Source organism: Triticum dicoccoides, chromosome 5B (assembly GCF_002162155.2).
Source record: "Triticum dicoccoides isolate Atlit2015 ecotype Zavitan chromosome 5B, WEW_v2.0, whole genome shotgun sequence".
Taxonomy (NCBI): domain Eukaryota; kingdom Viridiplantae; phylum Streptophyta; class Magnoliopsida; order Poales; family Poaceae; genus Triticum; species Triticum dicoccoides.
In genome coordinates this window covers 179,540,850-179,554,959 of record NC_041389.1, presented here as the reverse complement: position 1 = coordinate 179,554,959, position 14,110 = coordinate 179,540,850, and the positions used below count along the sequence as shown (strand labels likewise).

Here is a 14,110-nt window from a genome sequence, read left to right as displayed (position 1 = left end):
TTCAAAGAGACTAAAAAATGGGGAAGAGCGAGTCACAAGGTGGACAGTCAACGATTGGTTACCTCCCATGATAGCTACTTCATCCTGAGCATTCTTGAGGTTCTTCTTGGCCAGATCCAGATCAAGGTTGAGGCTGATTTGCTTCTTATTCAGTTCAGAAAGTTGAGCCCCAAGATCACAAGACCTCTGCAGTCAGCAAATAAGATATGTCAGTCGACAGAAACGAAAGTCAATCACAGTGAAAGTTGCTCTAAGACTACCGTTGAATCTAACATTCAATAGTAGTATCGGGGACTACACCCAGTGGGTGCACTTAGCGTGCCCCCACTGGTTCGGTTTTACACTCGGCATGGTCTGCCCAGCATGAGTAAAAAAAAAGACCCCTGCCGACTACTAACAGTCGACCGCGGTCTTCTCGAGGACTACACCCAGTGGGTGCACTCTGCGTGCCCCCACTGGTTCGGGAAAACACTCAACTCAGCCTAGTCGACTCAAGTGGAAGAACTATATAGCTCTAAGACAGAAACACCCCAGTGGGTGATTGGATGTGAAACACAGACCCATGATAGATGCACATAATAGGTTCCAAAATGCTCATCGAAGAGCACCATATGGACAGCGAAGCAATAGTGGCAACTATCATTATTCAAGAGACCATTCGGGAATCAACTAACCTTGACGTTGGTTTGCAGAGCGGTGTTGGCATCATAAGCTATCTGACTGGCCTCATGCACCACCTTCATCTGCTCCATCACGAGATTTACCTGGAGAAGGGCCTCCCTGGCGGCACTCGGTGAGTCATCTGGAGTCTGGTATGCGGTGAAGAGCGATGAGGGCAATTTAGTCGGACCAGCCACAGGGTCAGATGCATGGAACTGTACTAGAGCGGCAGATGTCTGAGCAGTCAATCCTGATGGACGGTCAGTCGACAGTGGATTGGCAAAGGTAACATTGGTCCGAGCCGGATCTCCGGGCCGCTGGACCACTGTCTCAAGCACCGGTGTCGACTGAGGGACCTGACCCTCGGGCGCTTTCCCGCTTGATGCCCTGCCCCTCCTCCTCCTCTCTCTCAGAGGCACTTCTTCTTCATCGTCCGGAAGCTCAATAATGTCCCGTGGAGCTGCAACAAAAAGCAACCTCAAAAGTTTAATCGGCCAACAATTCAATCGGCAGAATAAATCCAAGTCGAATGGAGCATACTAGCTTTGGAGGTGGCCGTGTCATCAGTTTCCTCGTCACCTGGGGCCTTGTCAACGTCCATATCAGTCGCAGCTGAGGCTGGGCTGGAAAAGTTTATAATCCATTCGGTCAGAACAGAAGTATCAGTCGGTAGAAGAAAAAGCAGAAACAAAGGACACTCACCCATAGGCAACAGGGACGTCCATCTTGATCTTGGGCAAAGTCTTCTAAGCCTTTGAGGGGACGACATTGGGCTGCTTGGCGACCTTCTCCATCGGCTCTGGAGTCGAAGTCCGAGTGCGCTTCTGTGCTTGAGTGCTTGGAGCCACGGTCTTGCCATGCCCGCCTGCTGGATCATGGAGTAGCTTGGATCGATGCTCCGTGCGAGGTGGTGAGTCGATTATCTCGTCGTCGTCCGACTCATCACTTTCCTCCTCCTCGTCGTCTTCTGGAGATTGCCAATCGCCGCTTTCCTCCATGTTGTCCTCTCCCTCTTGATCTCGCTCCAGAGCTTGTTCACCATTGGGCATCGAGTACATCTCAGTGTAAACCTACAAGACAAGAAGTCAAGTAAATATCAGTTGAATTCAAAGACAGTCGCAAAACATATCGAAATACAGTCGGTAGCAGATACCAAACCTTATCTGGCTGGTTGCTGTCGCTGAATGGGTCGACTCTCCTGGCTCCCCTGGGGTTGTCCTTGTTTCCTGTAATACCCTTTAGCCACAGGGCCATGTGTTGGCTGAAACCTCCTCTGGATGAACCCGAGCGGTGTCATTGGCTCCAGAGTACATCCACATCGAGTGATCATGAGCCTGGAGCGGCTGGATGCGTCGACTGAGAAACACCTCCAACAAGTCTATGCTGGTGACACCCTGATTGATCAACTAGACCACTCTCTCGACCAACATGTTCGTTTCCACCCTCTCCGCAGCGGTCGCTTTCAGTGAAGAAGGTTGTTGGGCGCGATCTAAAGAAAAAGGGGAAGTCCAGTCGACTGGCCTGGAGTCGCAATGTCCTGGCAGTAGAACCAGGTCGACTGCCAGCCCCTGACCGACTCAGGAAGTGTCATGGAAGGGAAAGAACTCCTTTTCCTCTTCTGGATACCCAAACCCCCACACATTTGGATAACATGTGTTCTCTCGTCACTCGAATTCGCTTTCTTCACCGACTGGGAGCGGATTGTGAAGATGTGTTTGAAAAGACCCAGTGTGGTCGACAACCCAGGAAGTTTTCGCAGATGGACACAAACGCAGCAAGGTACGTAATGGTGTTGGGAGAGAAGTGATGGAGTTGGGCTCTGAAAAGGTTCAAGAAACCCTGGAAAAAAGGGTGCGGGGGAAGGGAGAAACCGCGGTCGACATGGGTGGCGAGCAGAACGCACTCACCCGGTCGTGGCTGAGGTTCTGTCTCCCCCTCCGGTAGCCTCGCAGCCTCGTTGGCGATCAGTCCGGACTCAGCGAGCTCCTCCAAATCTTCCGGCCAGAGCAAAGATCGGATCCAATCGCCCTGGATCCAACCAGGTGGCAACGTCGACCGCGATGACGACCCCCGATTTGTCTTCTTGCCTTTCGCCGCCCCCGTTGCCTTCTTCGCATGTTCCAGTGCTACCGTCTTGACCTTCACCATGGTGGCGGGGTGGCGGCATCGAGAGCGGAGGAGAAAGATGCGGTGGAGAAGCAGATGAGAAAGAAGGAGAATGGACGCGCACAGTGCAGACGCCTCGGCCCCGTCGCCTTTTATGGACCCACCTCCGAGTGGCTGACGCATGGGCCCAAATAATCCTGTCAAATCCCGCAACAGTCGTGCGCTAGGTACATGGCGAAAAAGGTTGTGCAGAGATCGAGGCGCTCATGTCTATCCATCCCGCTTACTATGGCACGCTCCGCCTCGCGCGCTTCCTCGAAATTTCGAATCCCGTGATATCCGGGATATGCCGTAACCAATCGCGCCAAAGATTTCGCGTCAAAAATAACACTCGACGAGTGACGGTATAAATCTACTCAACAACTTCTGAATCGATCAAGGCGACTGAAACGAAGCCGAAGTGCCAACATGGGCCTCCCGTTCAACATGAGTACTTGTGAAGCACAAGAGTCGAGGCAAGATCAACTTCAACATTCTTTTCACTCGGACCTCAATCCATTCGGGGGCTAATGATGATGATATAGACCTGGTGTAGGGTCATAGGCCTGACCTATACGCCCTACCCAAGGTCACTACCCTAGAAGCAAGGACATCCAAGACACAACATGGAGTACCAATTGAAGACGTCGAGTGCAATCCACTCGACCAGACACCTCACTCGGGTACCCCCCCGTCTTAAATATCACTAGACCATGAAGGCGCGCATTGCTGCGCCCGTTCATTCTTAAGAAAAAAATACTGAAATTAAAGAAACATTTGATAAAAATTTAAATGACCCACACTACAATCTTTCGATATAGGGGTTGGGGCATAATAATTATCAAACATTAATTAGAACTTATCGACTAATCATATAAATCATCTGTTCACGTTTTTCCTATATCAAAATCATCAGAATGGTCAAGAAATAGATATAACAAAAATGTACTCCCTCCGTTCCATAATGTAGTGCCTATAGATTTTTGGAGAAGTCAAACATTACAAACTTTGACTAAGTTTATGAAGAAAAACATTTACATTTAGAATGCCAAACATATATTATTAGATTCATCATAAGATGTATTTTCATATTTTATATATTTGACATTGTATATATAAATAGTTTTTTCTATAAACTTGGTCAAAGTTTGTAAAGTTTGACTTTATAAAAAAATCTATAGGCACTACATTATGGAACGGAGGGAGTAGAACATTTTATCATTGTCTTGTCTGCTCTCGCACATAATTGAATTCTCCAAGAGTTCTTCAGTGGAATATCTCAATAGAATTAGCTATCTTCTGACGTAAAATGGTTATGCTGCCCACAAACCTTCTGACGTAAAATGGTTATGCTGCAGCAGGGCACAAACGGTATTCAAAATCAGTATTCTTACAAGCATTTCAATCTTTCGACATAATTTTTATTTCAAAAAATAACTTAAAAAGTTAATTATTGTATATAAATATAACTATGAACAAGTCTGAAAACAACAATCTGACCAAAAAAAACTATTTAACACATCTGCAGCAAGTGCCGCCACAAATTAGTTTTCAGGATGCTCTTGTATATGCTAGTTACCTGAACTTCCTTTTGGGCATCGTCTGCAGTTGATATGCCTGTAAAAAGACATGCTATGCTAAGTAGCTATATATGAGTAGGATAACATAATCTAAGGAGCTGATTTGCATACTTACAAATCTCTTGGGTAACATGCAATGCAACAACGCCTACAAAGATTCGTATTTTTCAAACTGCCTCGCTCGGCCACTATACTCAGAGATTCAGGTATGATCTCTCTTTACACACATTTATGAGAAGCGCCCATATTTATCTCCTTCTGCAACACGAGCAGCATTGCTACATCAATTGTTTGGCTTAATACTTTAGGGCATCATTACTGCCACTTTACCTATTGACACAAATGTCCTCCATGAGTAGGAAGGCGTGAACTGAAAATTCTATCAGAATCAGAACCTGTACCAAACAACTCGACCATAAGAACAGAGTGAGCATGGAGAAAATAAAATCAGAAAAGAGAATAGCTCACCTGGTCTTGGGACTGTTTGTGCCGTGAGGACTAATGAGCATATGCATTCACGTCGGCTTCGTCGCCCAGCTAACATGTGTGGCCTGATCCTCCAGCCGCTCATTGGTTGCTTGTTGCGCGTGCTCAGGCCCGCAGATACAACGCTGGAGGGCACGACATGGGGAAGAAGAGACCACCGTGGGGGCCTGCGGACGCAGGAACCTCGCTGGCGGCGGCGCAGCGCCCAGGAAAAGGGGAGCAGCTCGAGGATAGGTTTGGCGACCTGACTTGCGAGAGGCTCGTGGGCCTTGAACCTAATGGCCCGATTAGCCACAATTAGTGTAACTCGTTCTCCGGAGCAGCAGCCCGGAAAACGGTCGAGGAAATCTTGTGCGTAGATGAGAGTGATTCGACGGTTCAGAGCATCAAATCGCTGTGGAGGCTCCTAACTAGCTCTGTTATACTGTTTTTTAATTCGACCATACAGGAAATCACTCGACCTATCGAAGACCAGGAGTCGACCAGAATAGCAACAGTCAGGCGTTCACTCTGTAGTCTTTAAGATCATTAAAAGCACTTTATGGCTGGCGTTATCAGTAACGCCCCATCTTTATGTACATTGAACTCTTGGTAACGGGGGATGGTTGGGGTCCTGGCGCACTCTATATAAGCCACCCCCTCCTCTCGCACAAGGGTTCGCACCCCTTGTAACACACACTCTCATAATCCAGTCGACCGCCTCAGGGCACCGAGACGTAGGGCTTTTACCTCCTCCGAGAGGGGCCTGAACTCCTAAACACTTGCGTACAATCTCACCGTAGCTAGGACTTTGCCTCCTCATTCGTACCCCCTATGCTTATTGTCAGACTTAGAACCACGACACTACCCTACATCAATTTGTATAGCACGTAACGGTACCAGTGATATATGGAGTTGGAGTTAGGGTTGCCGGAGGTCCAGCAAGCCCACAAGATCGTAGGGCGCACCCTAGGGGGTGGGCATGCCCCCTGAGCTTGTGGCTCCTGGGTACCTCCCTTTGATATATTTTTTCACCAGTATTTTTGTATATTCCATAAAAATTCTCCGTAAATTTCCAGGTCAATCTGAGAAATTTGATTTCTGCACAAAAACAACACCATAGCAATTCTACTAAAAATAGCGCCAGCCCTGGTCATGCAAATTAGAGTCCAAAACCAGAGAAAAAGTGTTTGAAAAAGTAGATACGACGGAGACATATCAGTGACAGGTTGCTTGTGGCCACAAGCTTTTCTCTTTAGTGATTTGCTCACATCAAAGATTTATTTCCTTCGTGGTTGTCATGTAATGGAGTAGTTTCTCTGTTTTCCATGTAGTAGACCCCAGCTGGTTGAAGCTTCTGTATTGCGAAGTACGACTTTGCAATTAGAAGACATTTTACAGAAAATAAACAATTATATCACTGGCATCTAAATGATGAGTTCAGTGATATGGAAGTCATTTTTGCTTTCACTCGCAATAACCCACCAAACATGCGAATAAAGCTGCTTGGACGATGAAATCATGTTTAATAGATGGGACATGTAGTGGCTCTACCTCCTAAGTCTTTCCTATTGGCAGCAGATACAATATTGAGGCAATGCACTATACTAATATAGCTTGCTTTATAATTATAAAGCCAATGTTTGCTATTCTCAGTGATCTCAATACTTTCTGTTAAGCTTTTAAGCTATCAAGCTACCATGTAATGGAATATAAGTATCTATTAAGTTGATTCTGAATCAATATCATATGCATGGTTTGAATACTCGGCTCGCTTTCGCTTTTTGTGCCATGGGCGCAACGGGTCATCTAGTAGTAAAACAGATGACATGGTCTCGTGGAGCCATGTACAATGCAAGTATTTCTGACAATTGTTTGACACCCGCATTTGAGATAATCAGGGTTAATGACCTCCATGGTCGCTTTGCGTCAAAAAATGTTGTGACCTCTACATGATCAAGGAAAAGAGATACACTTATTACTCTCTCTCTCTCTCTCTTTCTCTTTCTCTCTCTCTCCCTCTCTCTCTGTGTGTGTGTGTTACAAACGAGCATGCAAGTGGAGTCACACTTTTCTTAGATAATGTCCTGTTGTTCTTTCCCAGCACCACCTAGCGGGCCGCTAGGATCAAGCTTTAGGGACACGTCCTTGAACATCTTGCGGCTGAGGGTATTGAAAACTGCTCTTGAGTACTGTCGTGATGCGTTCCTCCAGTCCACTCCAGCTTTCATCATCAACTCGAACTCCTCATAGCTTATCTTGCCATCCTGTAGTACACATGGGGGTTGAGTTAGCTGATATACTTGTTGAACTAGTTGCCTAGCCATTATGGTTTCTGATGATTCACATGATGTTTTTTTTGAGTGGGGGGGGGGGTAAACCGACAAGTGTTATGACTATTCATTTAGAAGAATATAATTCTCTTGCTAATAAGGGAATAGCCAGGGAAAACCATATCCAAAGTGCACGAAGCCCAATTGGCTATACAAAACAGTGAAACACAAGCACAAATACGCCAGCGAGCATGACCGAATTATCAATGACTGCTGAAAAAGCATGATCCCCCAAAAATCATACCATTGATGGCCCCTCCATCGAACTAGCCATATCTGGCTTGACCATCCTGATGAGGGGGATCAAGACCCAAACAGACTTTTCAGGAATCACATAACACTGCACCACCACCTCACAACCATCAACGTCGTGGAAAGGGATGAGAGACCACAACTGCTATGGGAGGAGCAGAGACGAGCCACCATGACTCTGGCAGCAGAGAGAGCACCTGTAGGACCATGTGTTGCACAAAACCTTCGACGCTCTCAAGACAAGGGCAACCTGATGCCACTCAAATTATGGCGGGGCAAGAGGAGGTACCAAAGGGGGATGCACCAAAAGACATGGAGGAGGTAGATGACACACCGGGAATGGAGGTTGAGCTCGAGGGCTTTGGCATGGAGGAATCAGAGGTGAAGTTCCAACACACCCAAGCCATGGAGGTGGCACTACTGTTCAGGGCTGAGCAAAACCGCCATCCTTGACTAGATCCAGTCCGAGTGAGAGGTGGAGGCAAACTGCCGGTGTATCCAGATGGCCGACTTGTGGCAGGAGCGGCTCTTCACGGACCTCGACGATGAGGAAGAGGGCACTAGAGCTTTGTCACGCCGCCAATGACCATGAGGTAGTTCTAACATCTCCGACGATGAAGAGTAAATTAGGGTAGTTTGTTTGTCTTTAGCTTGTTTGCTTCATGTAACATGTACTGCATATGCTAAAATGAACATTGGATGGTTAGTATGGGGTTGAGGGTTTGCAAATAGGGGTAGTGATTAGGATGATGAAAAACTAGGGGCAGACCGGGGCTGCCCGCGAGCGCGTTCACAGACATTTAGGGGGTTAGTAGATACTCGGATTTGTCATGTCCGGTCATCGATGCTCTAAGTGCAACCCATGACCATCACACTATGATCTAGGCCCTGAATTTCTAGCCAAACCTGGCCTATGGGTGGCAAGGCCCAACACGTCATGTCCCAGCCATGTGAAGGCCTCGAACTACTCAACCCATGTAGGACCTTTTATAAAAGGGACATGTACTGTCGACCTGGCAAGCCAGCTAAAAGGGCGGGCCCAGCGTGACACGTCGACATCGTTGCGCCCAAGCAGCATCCACCGCCATGCAAGCAAGGCATGCACCATCTCCCATTGGATGGATCGATGGATGCAATGAACTTATGCCAATCTGCACAACGAGCTTTGGTGTGGTGATACGTGATCACCAAGGAAGGGTTTGTGCGGCGACTAGAGTTTACTTCGAAAGAGTTCAATTTTCTATAGTAGCAGAAGCCATGTCACTTCGTCAAGTCTTAATCCTTGCCAATAACAATAGTGTAAGGAAGATCATGATAGCATCTAATTGCCTATCATTGATCAACAATGAAATTTTTGGTTCAAGGCTACTCAGACACTTTAAGCAAAGTGCCCATAGGAGTGCTCTGGGCAGATGCCTTCCACGTGCTATTTCCGAATAAACTCAAAGACATATTCAAAAAAGGTCAAGGGTTCACGTTTTGATAGGTATTAGAGCCATAGTCCATGATATTAGAAAATGTGCCACAAAGTTTGTATCTTGTACTTTTATCTCTGTCAATCATTCTTATAATGAGGCAACCATGTTCTGGCTAAATCAGCAGAGCATGATGTTTGGTCCTGATGGTTTAGTGAGTTCCCTGATTTAATCAGGATCAGTATCTGTAATGAAGTACTAGCTTGCAAAATGATGTTACATTGTTAGACGGAGGGTGTAGTTGTGAATGGATAAATGGGCGCAGTTGTCCATTATCTAATAAATAAATAAATAAAACAATGTCTCTCTTCCAACCGCATGAAGTCACCACCGCAGTAACCCAGCATCCACCTCCCATTCGACAAGACCAATGGCGCCCTCAAACCCCACAGTGGCATGTTCGAACCGATCGCGGGACAGAACCACACCATCACCCAGCCAGCCCGACTGGGTCAGCCTAGCTATAGTGGGAGTAACTTCAGCAGTAACATACAGTCCAACTTATGAAATTTGCTTATGTGGCAATGATTTAATAAGGAGAGAAATGAATTGAGTAACATAGCTAGTTGCTCATACTATGGGTAACATCACATATACAAAACAAAAATGAGTCTATAACCTAATAAATAAAGCTTTGCATGACACCACACAATATATTACTTCCCACTATAGATGCGAAAGTACCCAGGAGCAAATGCTCATGGTGTGAATAGTACAATCAAAAAAATTCAAAAAATTGTGAATTTTTTGGGGCATGCTTTCGCAAATGTTTGTCGTGCATGCAAAATTTCATCACGAAATCATATTGGTGTAAGTTGTGCCAAAAAAAAATCAAAGCTCCAAAATGCTTTTGTAAGTAACATTTTCGGAGCATCAGTTTTTGTTTTTTTACCACGCCTTTCACCAATGTGATTTTGCGATGAAATTTTGCGTGCACAACTAACATTTGTGAAAGTATGCCACAAAAAAATCAGAATTTTTTGAAATATTTTTGAATTCTTTTTATATTACTGTTCACACCAGAAGCATTTGTTTTTGGGTGTAGAAACTCCATGTCCCTATAGATGTACTCCCTCCGTTTCTAAATATTTGTCTTTCTAGAGATTTCAACAAGTAACTACATACGGAACAAAATGAGTGAATCTACACTCTAAAAAATGTCTATATACATCCGTATGTGGTAGTCCATTTGAAATCTCTAAAAAGACAAATATTTAGAAACGGAGGGAGGGAGTAGTAATATAACCTAGGTCTTGGGTATGTTACTAGTGCAAGTTAATCCATTGTGGCTAGTCTATGCAAACAAGGGAGACCCGTTCCAGATCCACCACTTCAGTTTGCCGCCAGGCCAGTGAAGAACGTGGCCATGGAGGCAAGAGGCGCCGGGAACAACCGACCAAGCGCGGCGGCGCCGCCAAGGATGCCAGATCCGGTGCGCACGCCGTTGTATGCGGCCCATATCCCGCAGCCCAACCACCGTCGCCCGCCTCCAGAGAAAGTTGTCGTGGCCAAGCGCACTACTCCGCAACTCCGCCGCTCCAGGGCCGCCGGCCTGTTTCCTTGCGAGCTCCGACCACGCCGTCCCCGCATCTGCCGCCGCACCGCACGTGGGCGCCAACCACGCCGTCCCCGCATCTGTCCCCGCATCCAGCGCGTCTCCTGCTCAGCGCACGAGAGGAGGTGGCGGCTGGTGGCTGCGGCTAGAGTTTTTGCCTCCCGTGTCGTCTTGAGGAGCGACCCGGAGCAACCCAAAGCGTCTTTTTGCGTTTTCCTGTTTCTGGAGGTGTTGATACTTGATAGTGAGCTTGCTAACCTTGTCAATGTCAACGTCGAAGATGATGTCCTCGATGGCCTTCTGGTCGCCTCTTGGGGATAGCGCTTCCTTGAGCTCTTCCATCTCGATGAACCCGCTCATGTTCTTGTCGAAGTAATTGAACACCTTGGGGAGGTGTTCCTCGCTGCGGATTTTCTTCAGGTGAATGGAGACCGTGACAAACTCCTTGCAGTCCAAGGTGCCATTTCCATCTAAGTCCGCCTAAAGATTAAAAACTCAAAATAGTTAATCTTTGAAGTTTAGTTTACCAAATTGTAGGCTCTATGAATCATGGAGCAACTGGTGGTTATTGTTTAATACTCCCTCCGTTCAGAATTACTTGTCTCGGAAATGGATGTATCTAGAATTAAAATACGTCTAGATACATCCATTTCTGCGACAAGTAATTCCGAACGGAGGGAGTAGTTCAATGACATGGTAGGGGTCACATGTCAGAATTCTGAAACACCAAGATAGAAAAAGAACAGCTCCCCAATGTCTGCATTCGAAGATGCTTTAGAAATATTTTGGTAAAAGTGAATGTGCAGGATCTCACGGCTTCCATGAGCATATCCACATCTGTATCATGGACATTGTTCCCTATCATTTGTAGACCTTTCCTGAGCTCCTCAATTGTCAGGTGCCCATCCTTGTTAGTGTCCAGCATGTGGAACAGTTCCGTGATTGCCTCCAGCTCTTCAGCAGGCAAGTATTCCGCCACCACCTGGCCAATAGACACATAATTCAGCATATATATGTTCATCAAAATCCGTAGTCCCATAAAATAAATAATAGTTAGGAAAAATGATTATTTGTGAGCTCACAAGCAAGGCCTTCTTCTTGAACTTGTTCATGACAGTGAATTGCTTTAGCCTTGACCTTACTGCTTCGCCAAGAGGAATGTTTGGAGCAGCGGTGGAATTTTGTATCCATGGATGCTCTTCATTCTCGAAGTTGGTAAACCATTGTTAGATACATGTTGATCATCTCAGAGAAGTGGAAGGAATTGTAAGATCTACTGACCTAAAACTTGTTGAGCCGTCAATCTGGCATGAGGGTTGTTTTCAAGCATCCTGCTAACAAGATCCTTGGCGTTGTCTGACACCTTCGGCCAAGGCTCGCGCTCGAAGTCGATGCGTGATCGGATGATGGCCTGCGCAATCCCTTCGTCCGTTTCTACAAAAAAGATGAAAACTGAACGTGATCAGTTTGTGAGCAAGAACACAATTTCGGAGTTCTATATCAATTCCAGGAGTACGAACTTACCGGCCCAGAATGGAGGGACACCACATAGCAAGATATACAATATGACGCCTGCACTCCAAATGTCGATTTCCTGTCCATAGTTTCTCTTCAGGACTTCAGGCGCCATGTAATAGGGAGATCCGACGATCTCACTGAATCTTTCACCTGAGGACCGCACATAACTAGAAAAATCATGTTCCATATTTGTGATATGTATAAATCGTATTAGAAGCTCAGAAGTTTATACCTGGCTTGAAGCACACGGAGAGTCCGAAGTCGATAACCTTGAGAGGGGAGCTCTCAGATGCATTGGCGTACAAGAAATTCTCAGGCTTAAGGTCCCGGTGCATAACACCGTTCTGGTGGCAATGCTGCAAAAAGTGTTGTGTTTCAGTCCATCGATCGAGTGTGTACATATTGTGCTGATTATTTGGTTTCTTGTTGGAGATAACGGATTCTACATTTTACATGGCATGACAACAAGTAGCATAATCTTATATCGAAATATGTTAGTATTGTATATTCTGAAAGATGGCGACACATTCAGAGTTGAGTCCTTAGTCATGTAGATAAACGTTATAGTATATACATCTTGAACCACATAGCACGTAAATATTTTTAATGATATTTGTGCATTTTAAACTTTGGGATGCTAAATTCTACTTCCTCCGTTCGGAATTACTTGTCACAAAAATAGATAAAAATGAATGTATCTACAACTAAAATACATCTCAATACATTCATTTTTTGGACGAGTAATTTATTACGTGGGTAATGTTTGCAATACCCGGAACCGTCTAAACTTATGTGTACAACGCCGTGTGCTTCAGCGTTAAATTCTCTTCACCATCTGAATCTGTCTTGACCATTTGAATCTTGCCTTAAAAAAAATCTGAATCTGTCTTCATTGTGTTTCATGTACTTACAACCAGACCAGTTAATAAACAAACTAGCCACAAAAGAAACGAAGAATACACCTAGTACGACGTACCTGCACGACCTCCATGATAGTGCGCATGACAGCGGCGGCAGCACGCTCGGTGTAGTGACCGCGCACGACGATGCGGTCGAAGAGCTCGCCCCCCTCGCACACCTCCATGACCAGGTGCACGGAGTCGCCGTCCTCGAACGCCTCACGGAGCCGCACGACGTTTACATGCGAGGGCAGCGACCGCATGATGGCTACCTCGCGCCGCACGTCCTCGATGTCGACGCTGCTCCGGAGCTTCCGCTTGCTGATCGACTTGCATGCGAGCTTGTCTCCCGTTGCCGCGTCCATGCAGCGTCGCGTCACCCCAAACTCGCCGCGCCCCAGCTCCTCGCCAAGCTGGTACCGCTGGAGGAGCTCCTCGGTGTTGTCGGCCGCGGCCAGGCCCTTGCCAAGCACGGTTACAGGCGGCTGGGCCGTGGCACGCGGGGTGTCAGTGACTGAGGACACCGTGGAGAGGCACCGGAGGTTGGCGCCTCCTAGGCGTCCGCCGCGTTGCCTGGGAGAGCCACCGCCACGCCGCTTGAAAGATGGCCGGGCAACACAGCAGTTGCCCATGACCGCTTGCGCGGCGTCACGAGGTACGTCGTTGGGCAGGAAAGGGAGCGTGCTGGCTTCCGGCCGGGAATGTGCACCTGGCTACGATCGATGGATGGAACGGATGAGTTGTGGCCGATCTCTCTCTTCCTCTCCCTCTAGCTAGGCAAGGAGAGGAGGAGAGAGATGGAGGGGAAATAACCCTTGGAGGTGGTTGGTTTTGAGAGAGGGGGAGTTCCACTTTCCTCCCGACTTCTTAGCCATGATTTTACTATTTTTAACTTTGTCATCATCTACCCTACTTATTCTAGGAGCATAAGAATTTTATGGACCATCCATATATTATTTGACCGCCCAAAAGACACTACGCTCCCACGCCCACACTCACTCATGGCCACTACAGCGCCGACGACCACCAATAGCCTCGACGGACGCCATTCCAGCACCGCCGACCACCGCGGCCTCCCCTCCCCCACCGGCGGGCGCGCCCGTGAGATTAGATGGATGGACATCAGCCCCCCTCCTCCAGATCTGCGAGCCCCTCCGCCCCACCTCCGGCGTCCTATTAGCAGGCGCTCTGCAGGTATCTCCTCGTGTCCCTAGCGGCCCGCTCCCCG

The 14,110-nt window shown here is 47.1% G+C and overlaps 1 protein-coding gene across 1 annotated transcript; it reads right to left on the bottom strand.

Moving 5' to 3' along the window:
* Positions 1 to 6,711: 6,711 nt before the first annotated feature.
* LOC119308010 (calcium-dependent protein kinase 29-like) lies at positions 6,712 to 13,691 on the bottom strand. The gene is made up of 8 exons (XM_037584125.1): positions 12,960 to 13,691; positions 12,216 to 12,339; positions 11,990 to 12,133; positions 11,747 to 11,899; positions 11,548 to 11,663; positions 11,280 to 11,447; positions 10,724 to 10,945; positions 6,712 to 7,117 (listed from the first exon to the last, which is right to left on the bottom strand). Exons 1-8 carry the CDS (start codon positions 13,512 to 13,514, stop codon positions 6,926 to 6,928), a joined length of 1,674 nt encoding a protein of 557 aa, XP_037440022.1. The 5' UTR covers positions 13,515 to 13,691; the 3' UTR covers positions 6,712 to 6,925.
* Between the last annotated feature and the right edge of the window lie 419 nt (positions 13,692 to 14,110).